At 39.4% G+C, this 13,076-nt stretch overlaps 1 protein-coding gene across 7 annotated transcripts in view; it reads left to right on the top strand.

Annotated features, from left to right (window-relative positions):
• The window catches only part of LOC6036733 (protein enabled), a 57,450-nt gene that overhangs the window by 22,904 nt on the left and 21,470 nt on the right, over positions 1 to 13,076 (top strand). For all 7 annotated transcript variants that reach the window (XM_038252067.1, XM_038252066.1, XM_038252065.1 and 4 more), the window contains 2 exons: positions 83 to 404; positions 686 to 1,032. In XM_038252067.1, the coding sequence (XP_038107995.1) occupies positions 83 to 404; positions 686 to 1,032 (669 nt within the window). The remainder of the gene's footprint in view (positions 1 to 82; positions 405 to 685; positions 1,033 to 13,076) is intronic.

Below are 13,076 nucleotides of genomic sequence, written 5' to 3'. Positions count from 1 at the left end.
TTCTAAATCATCTGTTTTGTGTTGTGCAAGGCTTGTGTTCTAATGAATGTTTTCTTCTTCTTCTTTTATTTTTCACACGCAGCGAGCAAAGCATAATCGGTGCCCGGGCATCGGTGATGGTGTACGACGATGGCCAGAAGAAGTGGATCCCGTCGGGCAGCTCGTCCGGCCTCAGCAAGGTGCAGATCTTCCACCACCAGCAGAACAACACATTCCGAGTGGTCGGCCGCAAACTGCAGGACCACGAGGTCGTCATCAACTGCTCGATCATCAAGGGGCTCAAGTACAACCAGGCCACGGCGACGTTCCACCAGTGGCGGGACTCCAAGTTCGTGTACGGCCTGAACTTCTCCAGCCAACAGGACGCGGAAGCGTTCGCCCGGGCCATGATGCACGCGCTCGAGGTGAGTCATCGGGACGAGGGAAAGCAGTTTCCCTCTGTTAATGACTTTGCGAGTATCGATTTTTTGCCACCCATGAGTAATTCTCTGGAAAAACGGAATTAACGAAATGTTGGATGCTAGCAGCAATATCTGCATAAAGCTAAATTATGCATTTTTGGCTAAATAGAGTTGAACCCAAGATTAAAATGGTCATTCAGCGAAATCTTAGAGAATAGCTCCCCTTTCGCTTTCGAAGTTCAGGTGCTGAAACTGTTTTTCACCCTCCCCCTCTCCTTATTCAGGTGCTAAGTGGTCGCGTTCCGCCGCCGTCGATGCAGACGAACCCGAATCAAAATCAAATGGCCTACGACGAGGACATGGGCTATCGCACAATGACCCGCGAGGAGGCGACCATCATGCAGCAGCAGCAACAACTCACCGGCCAACCGGTGCAACCGACGCCCGGTCCACCCGGGATGCCCGGCGGAGGTGGTGGTGGGGGTGGAGGCGTTCCCGGTATTTTATCTCCCCAAACGCCGACATCGGGACTGCCGCCCGGTGCTGGACCCGTTCCTAATTTGAGTCAACAACAGCAGCAGCAGCAGCAGCAACAGCAACAACAACAGCAAACACATCATCGTACTAACAGGTAAGTGTGTTTATGCGTCAAATTGTTTTCCCCTTACCGGGGATGTGGTACTGATTGCGAAACACTTGGGGAGCCAATGGGGTTCTTAAGGTCCGTTGGACTCAACTGTCTCGTTGTGAAGTTTCGTTTTACTCTGTAAGTTTTGACTTAACTACCCCACTGAATCGAGATTCTGCAACCACCACAAACAGAGCAAACCTTAGTCAAACGCCTTTGCCCGATAAAAGATAGCAATTATGTGTGTCGTGGGGCGTCGCCACTATTGCCAGCTTGTAAAACTCACCGCAAACTCTGTAACAAGAAGCGATTTAATCGGCGAGGTCTCTTGCAATACTTTGAGCCGCAGCCACTACTGCTTTATACATCATGATTCAAAATAAGTAGCGGCAAAAAAATAAACTTTCCCGCCATCATTATCATGCTATCGTGATGACGGAAAGCCGCCGCGCTGCTGATGATGATAATGATGCACTTTGGATCTCGTTTCGTCTCGTCTCGTTGATGCAAAAATGATGAATCTGTGCTGATAATGCAGTCTCCACAGTAGCGCGCCGATTCTTCTGGATGGAGTTCAGGGTGGACCAAGTTTGCTTGTTGTGATGTTCAGGGTGCCAACCCAGTTGAACGATGCATTTCGGGACAAAAATGACTAGTTTATGGCTGACCTATTTGAGCGAAAGTGTGAATCAAAAGATCAAACATCAAAATTACTCATCAACTTGGTCTTAGCGGATTCTATTGCAATATTCCTACGCGACTTTCGGCATTTGAAGGCTTGAATGATTAGGCAGCGACTATACCAAAGCAGGCTTGATGTGGTGCCCCCTTTGTGACTATACCAGAGAGACGACTCATTTTCAACAAACATTTCATTAGGGCACAAAATCAAAATGTAAACAATCGGGATTATTCCACTATTCCACTCACCCCAAATTACACAAGTTGGTTCAGATGTGCCCGCTCCTTTTTCGTTAGTTTCCCGTAGTTGAGGAACTTTTTGTGTTATAAAGTGAACTTTTAATACATTATTAACACTAATTGGTAGCAAAACCTAGATTGGTTTACTTACCATTGATCTGGAAAAAAAAACTTCGTCGAACCACAAAATTTTATTAGGTTTCTTGCTTGCTGTTCAACACACTTATAAAGAATATTTAGGCTAGCGATTTTCTCAAAACACGGTTTTTGGTGTTGTGCCCTGATGAAATGTTCGGCTCGAAATCTCATATCGAAAAATGCCAACTGAGGTCGACGAAAATCGAACCTAGGTTAACTGGGGTGGGAGGCAATCATGCTTACCTCTACATCATCTGGCTTCTAAAATACACACCAATTTCCACAAATACCAAGAGATTTTCTCACATACAAATTCCCAAAAGTTTTCACAAATTAACACACTTTCAATAAGTTCCCACAAAGTCACACAAATTTATACAGGAGCAATTCCAGCTCAAAGCAGCAATTTTTTAGTTACTTCTTTCTCGACCCTCTCCGATTTCAGTGAAACTTTGTAGACATGTTATCCTACGCTTATGTAAGCCATTTTTGTGTATATGGAGCCAGTTTCACTCGATAAGGACATTTGAGAAGGACGTGAGTGTTTTAAATATTTTTGTAATTCGTATTTCTGTATCTCGTAGCCGTTGCATCGTATCAAAAAGTGGTCGAAGACAAACTTGTAGGAAATTTGACGGGCTTTCCGAAAAAAATTACACTGAAAGAAAAAAACACGCCGCTTTTATGAAAAATTTTGATTTTTTAGTTTAAAAGTCAAATTTGAAGATTAGCCCACGATTTTTTTCGTTCATTTTTTTTTTGTGAAAATAGCCTAATTTTTTGTGAAATTACAAGCCTAGGTTTCAACTTGTGGATGATAAAAGTATTTTTGTTTACAGTTGCTTTCCAATCATTAGTTTTGAGAATATCAAGGTATTAACAGATTTTTTTTCGCAAAAAAAAACTTTTCGTGGGAGTGTACATTGTTATTTCATGAAAATTTGAAATGTTGGTTATAAAAGCGGAAAAATGCATTTCAACTGGTTTTCAGTTGATTAAACTAAAATTTTCATTAAAATTTTAAAGTTTCTCGAAAAAATATTTTTTTTACCTCTGATTATTCAGGCAAATTTTGAAGGGGGTGCGACATTTACTTTGGAAAATATATGCAACGGCCTAAGATGTTACGAAAAGACTCACGAAAAATGCATTATGGAGCAATTTACCTAAAAAAAATACAAAAATCTTTTATTGAATCTGTTTTTTTTAAAGCTCTAAACGTCAAAATTTTCAAAAACCGAATACGGGAATCGATTTTCCAGACAACTTTACATAAAAGTCTCCATATAGACCACTGTCTTAAGTCCAATCCTTGAAAAGTTACAGCGGTTTTAAAAATTAAAATGTTGAAAAAAAATGTTTTTGTGATGGTTCTGACAATTTCTATATGACGGACTTGATTTTTCAGTCTCGTAAATATTTTTACCGGAAAGCTCGTCCAATTTCCCATGAGTCTTTGACCACACTCCATTCTGCATTTTTCGTGAGTCTTTTTGTAGCATCTTAGGATATTTTCACAAAAATTTTTAACGAAAAAAAAAAATCGTGGGCTCACCTTAAAATTTGACTATTAAACATAAAATTCAGAAAATCTCATAAAAGTGGCGTGTTTTTCTCTTTCAGTGTTTTCGGAAAGTCCGTCAAATTTCCTACAAGTTTGTCTTTGACCACTTTTTGATACGATGCAACGGCTACGAGGTACTGAAATATTTAAATTACGAATTACAAAAATATTTAAAACACTCACGTCTTTCTCAAATGTCATCATCGAGTGAAACTGGCTCCATACACACAAAAATTGCTTATATAAGCTTAGGATAACATGTCTACAAAGATTCATTGAATTCGGAGAGGGTCCGGTACATCCGATTCCCTATTTTTCATGGAATTGCTCACAGATACCTGCAAATATTTACATGTTACAACAAATTACACACAATCTCGCATAAGTTCTCATAAAATCTCATAAATTACCCCTCAAATACTCACGAATTTCACCAAGTGTGAGTACAAATTACAACAATTTTCCAGAAGTTCCGCTAATTCACACATATTCTCACAAATCCCACAAATACTTACAAATTACAACATTTTCACACACCAATCACAAATTTACTCACCAATTTTAACAAAATCACACACACAAAATTCCAAAATTAACAGCATATTTCCGTTTTTGACATTTCAAATCAAAAGTTGCCAAGATATCGTCAGATGGGATGAAATTGGAATTGTTATCAGTTCATTTCATTCATTGGTTTTCGAGAAACTCGAGTTTTTTTAACGGAAATTGTCATAACTCTGAATAAGGGGAGCGGCCGTGGATGACTGGTTACGGTGTTCGCTTTGTAAGCGAATGGTTCTGGCTTCGATTCCCATCTGCTCCTAACGAGAAAGTTAAGAACATAGAAATTTGAAATGATGAATATGAACGAAAAATCAAAGTCGCTCGAGGCGGGGTTCGATCCCCCGTCATTTGGGTTGGTAAGCAAAAATGCTAACCACTAGGCCACGATGAGTGTCCAGGGCATTCGTGGAAATACAATGTCCCATCCCAGAGGGTCCCGGAGTACCAAACCTTCTTAGCATGGTGCTTCCAACGAATACAACCAAAATCTCGGAGCGTATGGTGGTGTGTCCCCACGCTTCTTCATCCCCTGTCGATTCAGAATTGTGTTGTTGTTCGAACACTCAGTGCTCAAACTCAACCCAATTACGAGTCATCTCTGCGATACGGCTTTACGCAGTAGGCCTGGCCGCTTTAACGCTTGTGATGTTTCAATGCATTTCGATCTTATCCTCTTAAAAACCGACCTTATCCTCTTAAAAACGTGGAGCAACAACAATTTGAGGTATTGAGATATTCAAATTCGTTAAAATCAAAAGTTTTTTTTTTCAAAAAGTTATACCGTTCCGACTCGATTATCCGAAACCTCGAATATCCGAAGTTTCGATTATACGAAGTTCCATTGTTCCATTTTTTTTTATTTTCTTATTTTCAACATCAAATGCGAGTTTTGCGACCCCATTTTAGTTAAATTTGAATGGTTGGTTGCGTATTAAATTGAGCTATGCATTTTTTTTTCAATGTTTCGTCACCGCCATTTTGGCCGCCATCTTGGATTCAAACATTTTAAATAATCTTAGAGTAGTTTAGAGGTCATACTAGTGATTCGTTTATCCGAAGTGAAATTTTGCCAAGACCTTCGGATTATCTAATTTGGACTGTATAAGCTATGGAATTCCCTAAGATTATATATTTAACCTTTTCAAAGCAAATTCTAGAAATCAAGTCGACACCATGCCCATTGTCCAGTCCGCACTTCCCGAATCTGGTGCCGTTCCGCGCTCCGTGCCATACACCGCAAGATTAGCTGGCAACAAACTCGTTCGTCCTTCCTTGTACGTATCTTGCACTCTTGGTGCAACTTTTATAAGGAAAAGTCCTTGAAGGGTTATTTTCTCCTACTCCTGCTGCGCGCGCTTGTTGCGGATGCAAATCGATGATTTGCATCTCATCTCCTGGTTCGGGACTCCTCCGGCGGCGGACAACGTCTCGCAAAGTGGGGAGGCCAAGGATGGAAATTAGTGTTTGGCTGCAATTCAATTTCAAATTACAGACTACGGCGTCGGACGACCGGAATTGGGCTTGATTCCGTTGAGTCATCTCAGACGTATAAGGAGGGTGGAACTTCTGATGGAAAGGGGTTTCGCCCCAATATCAATTAAATTATGCTGCTTCAACTGAAACTATTCGATAATTGAGTCGTTCCCTTGAGACCGATTGCTGCATATAGGGGAAGCAGACGTGGAAGGAAGTTGCAGGAATTTTTCACTTGTGATTCCTTGCGGCATTGACGGCCGGACGAACGAGAGCAGGTTGGAAAATTTGATCAATGTGCGCAGAGGGGGAGAAGAAAAGGAAAGAACTGCTGGGAATCTTGAGTGAGTGTTCAGTGCCCAGTTATGCGCAAGATTTGGATTGTTTGCAGATGCGAGCGCAGCGGAGAATCACCGGGGATTGCCCATATGTGCGGTTTGCTGTACATAATTGCGCCTAATGAAACGATTTGCGAACTGTTTTTTTTTTTCTTTCTTTGCTCTTTTTGTTTGGTATGTTGATTATTCTCCACCTTTGAGGCAATCGAGGTGTTTTTCTCGGGATTTAGCAAATTACACATTAATTAAGTTCGAAACTAGTTTTACACTGAGCCTTTGTTGTTGAGAGTTTCGAAAACCTGCTTTTCAGCGATCATAATTTTTACAATTTTATGAAAAATTTTGCAGTTTGGAGCTTTGGTCTCTTGGGAAGAGTTGTTGAAAATAGAAAGGAGCAACCTATTCTAAATTATTTGAACAATCCCGCACAACAATACGCTCGTAAACCACAACGCAATCCCTCAATTCCTCACGTAGAGACGCTTGCAGATCCGGAATTTGCTCTTCACAGCTCGTATACCCGCGAGATGATCTCTCGGATATCATCATCCCGAGCACAAGGGGATCGCATGTTCGCGTTTCGCTGTTCAACAAGCACGAAAAACATCGTAACTTTCGCTCACTCTCAGCTGTGTACTACTGCATGTACCCCGACATGAATAGATCACTTTCCGCAAGCATCACGTACGCGAATTAATCACACGTTTACTTTCGTTATCGGCCGGGGGGATTGCGTGTTACCACTGACTTACTGACTGACTGAAACCGTTTGCATTCCAGGTATATCTCACCGCGGTTGAATCATTTTTTGTTCCACAAACTGGCCGGCGCAACGCCGCGGTAGATTAATTGCATCGCGCAGGTTTGCTTTGCGTCATCTTCAGGTAATGCTTGGAATTGTTTTTGAGCTGGATCTGCTCAAGCGGCGACAGAGTCACGACGTATGATCTTGATGGGCGCCGGCGACGACGATGACGACGCGTCCAAGGTCGTGTGCTGTTTTGGGGGGCTGCTCGATTTGTGGACCACGACCAGTTTCTTCCATTTGGGGTGGTCAGTCAAACAAAGAGATCGAAGCCGCTGGACCGAAGCTCAACCTCTGCGAGATTATGGCCGGACCGCAAACCAGATTAGTAATGTGGAAGGTTGCCCCAGGCTGAGTGATGCCTGATGACGTTTAAAGGCCAAGGAGATAGACGTGTCAGTCGCTAGGAATCAGCTAAGATTATGATTTGTTTCGTAGATTTAGTTGCAGAAGGGTTCAGCACGCCTTCGCCGCGGTCAATTGTAGTCGTACAAGCTATATGCAAATGAGCACACAAAGAACAAGCCGGTTTACTGTTTTAAGTGACCGCAATCAAGCCTAATCTCGTGAAATAGTAGAGCTCATTCGCACTAACAATGTGCAAGACTGAGTGACCTGGAAAGCGTGTGTGTGGAGTACCCACTATACTACTTGTGCTCGTATCAAGAGCGTACTACAAGCTGTGAAGGGATGCAGCTTTAGAGGCTGCAAAACGAGAACGATAACATTACGGAACAATGTCAACCCTTTATCACGGAAGAACATCGACCTCTGAAGAGCGTCACGTCCGACGATAATTTATAGTTTGAGGAAGAGGAACTTTTACAAAGGAGAGAAACGACCCCCAAGTACTTCTAAGAATAAAGTAGATTGAACACTATACGCCAAAAGTGAGAGTTGTTAATCTATTAATCACAAAGTACAAGTCGGCAAGTTCCTCAACGGATCATTTGCGCAATCTGAGCAGAGCTCTAACATAAAAATTGCACGCGTGGGCCTCAGAAATACACAAGTTGTTGTACACCGACGCGAGTACAACTTGTTTAACGCGATCCGTGATATCGTGAAAAAAGAAGAGCAAGATGACGGTGATGGCCGGCACGCGATCCGCTCGCGGATTGTTTGCGGCATTTAAAATTCATTCCATTTTTATCGCGAGGCGGAGGCGGCTCAAATCGTACTACTATATAGTGTGCTGTGGAGTACACACAGTAGTGTTAATCAATTTATCCACTCCAGCGGAGAGACGCGCTCGCTCGTACCGTGTAGTAGTATAAGGTACTATCTTTCCGAGCGAGATGTTTTACCCGAATTGCGTTCACTCGAGCGCAGGAGTGATTTTTATTATGACTTAAGTTGGCCGCGGGCGCCAAAAACTGGCGAAGAAAAGAACCGCGAACAACGAAATGCAACCTAGTGTGAAGATTAAAGTTGATGTTTATGATATAGTGAAACTGTTGAAACCGTGAAGGAAACAATGTGTTTTCGACACCTTATTAAGTAAGTGTTTATTTTTCTACTTGGATGCACTCTTTTTATATTTTTTTTTCGATTTTCGAGACAAAAAATAAAATGATTCGAACTTGTCCATCAAATAAATACATAGCGACAAATCGATCGAAAAAAAAACCCGTTCGCCAATTCATTGCGGGGCCAATCACATTATGATTCAACAAAATGCGTCTAGTCACAACGTAAACACACCCACCAATACCCGCGTCGTCAACCCATACGTGTATTCATATATCCGGTGGCAAAGCAAAAAGTGATTAATTTTCAACACAGATAAAACTTCAATTGGGAAATGCCCTCCCCCGAGTTCCACCCCCGCACAAAAGTTCCCACTTTCCGGTCAGCCCCCAGAGGGAGAGAGAAAGAGAGAGCCGCGGCAATAAGTCGCGGACGGCCAATCTTGCGTGACCGGCACTTGCCGGCCACCAACTGTCATTCTGTGACGAACCGCTGTTCGCAAAACCTGTGCCGCTTGGCGGAATTACAGTCAGTTGCATCAAATAATTCGATTTATGCTATTTTAAAATGTGAGCAATTCTCTACGAAATCGGTCTTTTTTCTTCAATTTTAATTTTTGTATTTTTTAATCCGACTGAAACTTTTTTGGTGCCTTCGATATGCCCAAAGAAGCCATTTTGCATCATTAGTTTGTCCATATAATTTTCCATACAAATTTGGCAGCTGTCCATACAAAAATGATGTATGAAAATTCAAAAATCTGTATCTTTTGAAGGAATTTTTGATCGATTTGGTGTCTTCGGCAAAGTTGTAGGTATGGATACGGACTACACTGGAAAAAATAATACACGGTAAAAAAATTTGGTGATTTTTTATTTAACTTTATCACTAAAACTTGATTTACAAAAAACACTATTTTTAATTTTTTTATTTTTTGATATGTTTTAGAGGACATAAAATGCCAACTTTTCAGAAATTTCCAGGTTGTGCAAAAATCATTGACCGAGTTATGATTTTTTAATCAATACTGATTTTTCAAAAATCGAAATTTTGGTCGTAAAATTTTTCAACTTCATTTTTCGATGTAAAATCAAATTTGCAATCAAAAAGTACTTTAGTGAAATTTTGATAAAGTGCACCGTTTTCAAGTTATAGCCATATTTAAGTGACTTTTTGAAAATAGTCGCAGTTTTTATTTTTAAAATTAGTGCACATGTTTGCCCAGTTTTGAAAAAAATATTTTTGAAAAGCTGAGAAAATTCTCTATATTTTGCTTATTCGGACTTTGTTGATACGACCTTTAGTTGCTGAGATATTGCAATGCAAAGGTTTAAAAACAGGAAAATTGATGTTTTCTAAGTTTCACCCAAACAACCCACCATTTTCTATCGTCAATATCTCAGCAACTAATGGTATGATTTTCAATGTTAATATATGAAACAATTGTGAAATTTTCCGATCTTTTCGAAAAAAATGTTTTCAAAATTTTCAAATCAAGACTAACATTTTAAAAGGGCGTAATATTGAATGTTTGGCCTTTTTGAAATGTTAGTCTTGATTTGAAAATTTTGAAAATATTTTTTTCGAAAAGATCGGAAAATTTCACAAATGTTTCATATATTAACATTGAAAATCGGACCATTAGTTGCTAAGATATTGACGATAGAAAATGGTGGGTTGTTTGGGTGAGACTTAGAAATCATCAATTTTCCTGTTTTTAAACCTTTGCATTGCAATATCTCAGCAACTAAACTGCCGTTCTACGTATAATTGTCCCATGTTCGAAAAAGTACAACTGAGAAAAACACGATTGAAATTTTTCGATCGATTTTTGCGTTTCTACGCATAATTGTCCCGTGGGTTCCTTTTAGCTCTATATGTCCCTAATCACCCCGGTTATCGTTTTATCATCCTTATTTGTAATCCTCTTGCTATACAAAAGATAAACAAGATAAATTGCTTCGTAAAACTAATGATTGCGTAATAGAAAATACTTGGTGGGACAATTCTGCGTAGAAGTACAACGATGGGACAAACAGACTTGGTGTTGTTTTTAATGAGTTTCCGAACAAAGTACTAGATTTTATGTGTTTTTCTGAATGTTTACGTCAAACTGAACTTAAAAATGATAAAAAGTCAGAATCGTCCAAAAATGACATGGGACAATTATGCGTAGAACGGCAGTAAAGGTCGTATCAACAAAGTCCGAATAAGCAAAATATAGAGAATTTTCTCAGCTTTTCAAAAATATTTTTTTCAAAACTGGGCAAACATGTGCACTAATTTTAAAAAATGAAAAACTGCGACTATTTTCAAAAAAGTCACTTAAATATGGCTATAACTTGAAAACGGTGCACTTTATCAAAATTTCACTAAAGTACTTTTTGATTGCAAATTTAATTTTACATCGAAAAATGAAGTTGAAAAATTTTTACGACCAAAATTTCGATTTTTGAAAAATCAGTATTGATTAAAAATTCATAACTCGGTCAATGATTTTTGCACAACCTGGAAATTTCTGAAAAGTTGGCATTTTATGTCCTCTAAAACATATCAAAAATAAAAAAATTAAAAATAGTGTTTTTTGTAAATCAAGTTTTAGTGACAAAAGTTAAATAAAAAATCACCAAATTTTTTTTACCGTGTATTATTTTTTTCTAGTGTAGTCCGTATCCATACCTACAACTTTGCCGAAGACACCAAATCGATCAAAAAATTCCTTCAAAAGATACAGATTTTTGAATTTTCATACATCATTTTTGTATGGACAGCTGCCAAATTTGTATGGAAAATTATGGAAAATTATATGGACAAACTAATGATGCAAAATGGCTTCTTTGGGCATACCGAAGGCACCAAAAAAGTTTCAGTCGGATTAAAAAATACAAAAAAAATCGAATGACCGAAATCCTAGAGAACTGCTCATGTAAGTCATGACAGGTCAATTTTGCAATTATTTCATGGTACTTTAAATTATACCCAGAAATTAACGCAAAAACCTGTTTTTAAAAAATAATTGTGTCCAGGAAAATTACTGGTAAAGTTAGCAGTTGTTTAAGATACATGATGAAACCTCCTGACAAATATATCTAATAGGTTGTTTCATCCAAACAAAAAAAATTCTCAGAATCAGGCAAACCGAGGTTCCCCTAGTAGAGGATACCCATAGGGACTCCCATGCCAAATATCAGCCCATTAGGTTGAGAATTGGCCTGTCCCCACCGGTTTAAAGTTTACATGGAAATTACTATGGGATTTTTGTGCTTTTCGTTCAATCGTTCCTACAGGTGTGGGGACAACATGGATTCACTCGGAATAAAGACAGGTGTGTAGGGGATGGTCCAATGAACAAATTCTAGAAAGATTTAGGGTTGTCCATTCTGTCCCCAAGGTGCGCATTGGATCGACGTCCGGTGTCTCCAGAATCAACGAATCACCCTTCAAATGTACGCATTGTCCCTAGTATGCTATGACGGCTAGCTGAAAATTAGCAAAAAAATAAAAAAATATAAAAATTGATGTTACAACCCGAGCAGACGGAAATAACCTGGGAATATAATTTTTTGATATTAAAAAATACTATGTTATTAAACCCTTATGCAAAAATGGATTATTCAAGAAGATTCCATAACACTTTCTGTTATTTTAACAGTATTTGTTATTGAAATGCAGAGGCGACGCGTGGCCAAAATGTTTACCTGTTCAAACAATCTTTTTAGAAATTTTCAAGTTTTTTAGCTCAATCATATTTAAAAATATATTTTATACATAATAAAAAAAATAGATGATGAGCAATATTGTTGTGAGAACTGTTGATCACATGATTTTTATGGAAATAGAAACTCTTTCAAATTGCAGCAATTATTATTGTTCAAGAAGTGTAAAATTGAAATGCTTTTTACATTGTAGTTTTCTATAATTAGCTTGTTTTGTAAATAAAAAAACTAAATCAAAACTTGAGGCGTAATTCAACCACAAGTTTTTCCCTGGAGTTTTCTTCAGAATGACTTCTTCAGAGGCGACTCGTCCACCTGTTCAACCTGTTCATTGAACAGGTAGCCGATTTCAAGTGGATATTTTATTTATTTATGTGCCGTGGTGCTTTTTTAAACCAGCAACATACAATTACAATTTTTGTTTGAATATACGTTAATAAAATCAACGCCCTATGTTCAGCAGCGCTGCATGCACCGAAAAAGCTTTGGCCCGCCACCCTTTACTCGTTACCTCTCTTTACAACCCACCAATACCAAAGCGAGCCAGCCTAGCGGGCCACGCGCAAATGCTCGTCGCGTTCAACACCGACCCTTTGAACGTTGGGGAAAAAATCTCCATACAGAAAAAAATCAACACATGTAAAGAGCTTCCTATTTATACGCAGCGGCAGTATCGATGTGTTGGTAAATCAGGTTCAATCTGAGAGCGTGAACTGACAGCATTTTTGGGAGAGAGCGAAATGCCACCCCCAGCCCCCAGCCGACTTAGCTCGCTCTCCAGGGAGCTGCATGCAAAAGGTAAACAAGCCAGCGCGTTGACAGCACGTTGAGAGCATGAATAAATGAGAGAGCGCGAGAGCACGACAGATATTGCTCTATATTTGGCGCACTTTTAGGCATCAAGCTGTTTTGCGCAGACTGGTGATGGCTTGTTTTAGAACTGGAATGTTCAACTGCGCGCGTTGAACCTCTTCGATCTTCTTGGTTACAAGTGGATTCTTGCTCTACTGGAAAGTGATGTAATGTTAAGTTAAGATCGTGTGATTGATAAATTGAAT

This window comes from Culex quinquefasciatus, chromosome 2 (assembly GCF_015732765.1).
Source record: "Culex quinquefasciatus strain JHB chromosome 2, VPISU_Cqui_1.0_pri_paternal, whole genome shotgun sequence".
Lineage (NCBI taxonomy): Eukaryota > Metazoa > Arthropoda > Insecta > Diptera > Culicidae > Culex > Culex quinquefasciatus.
Note: the sequence above shows the minus strand (reverse complement) of the source record. Positions and strands in the feature narration are given on the sequence as shown.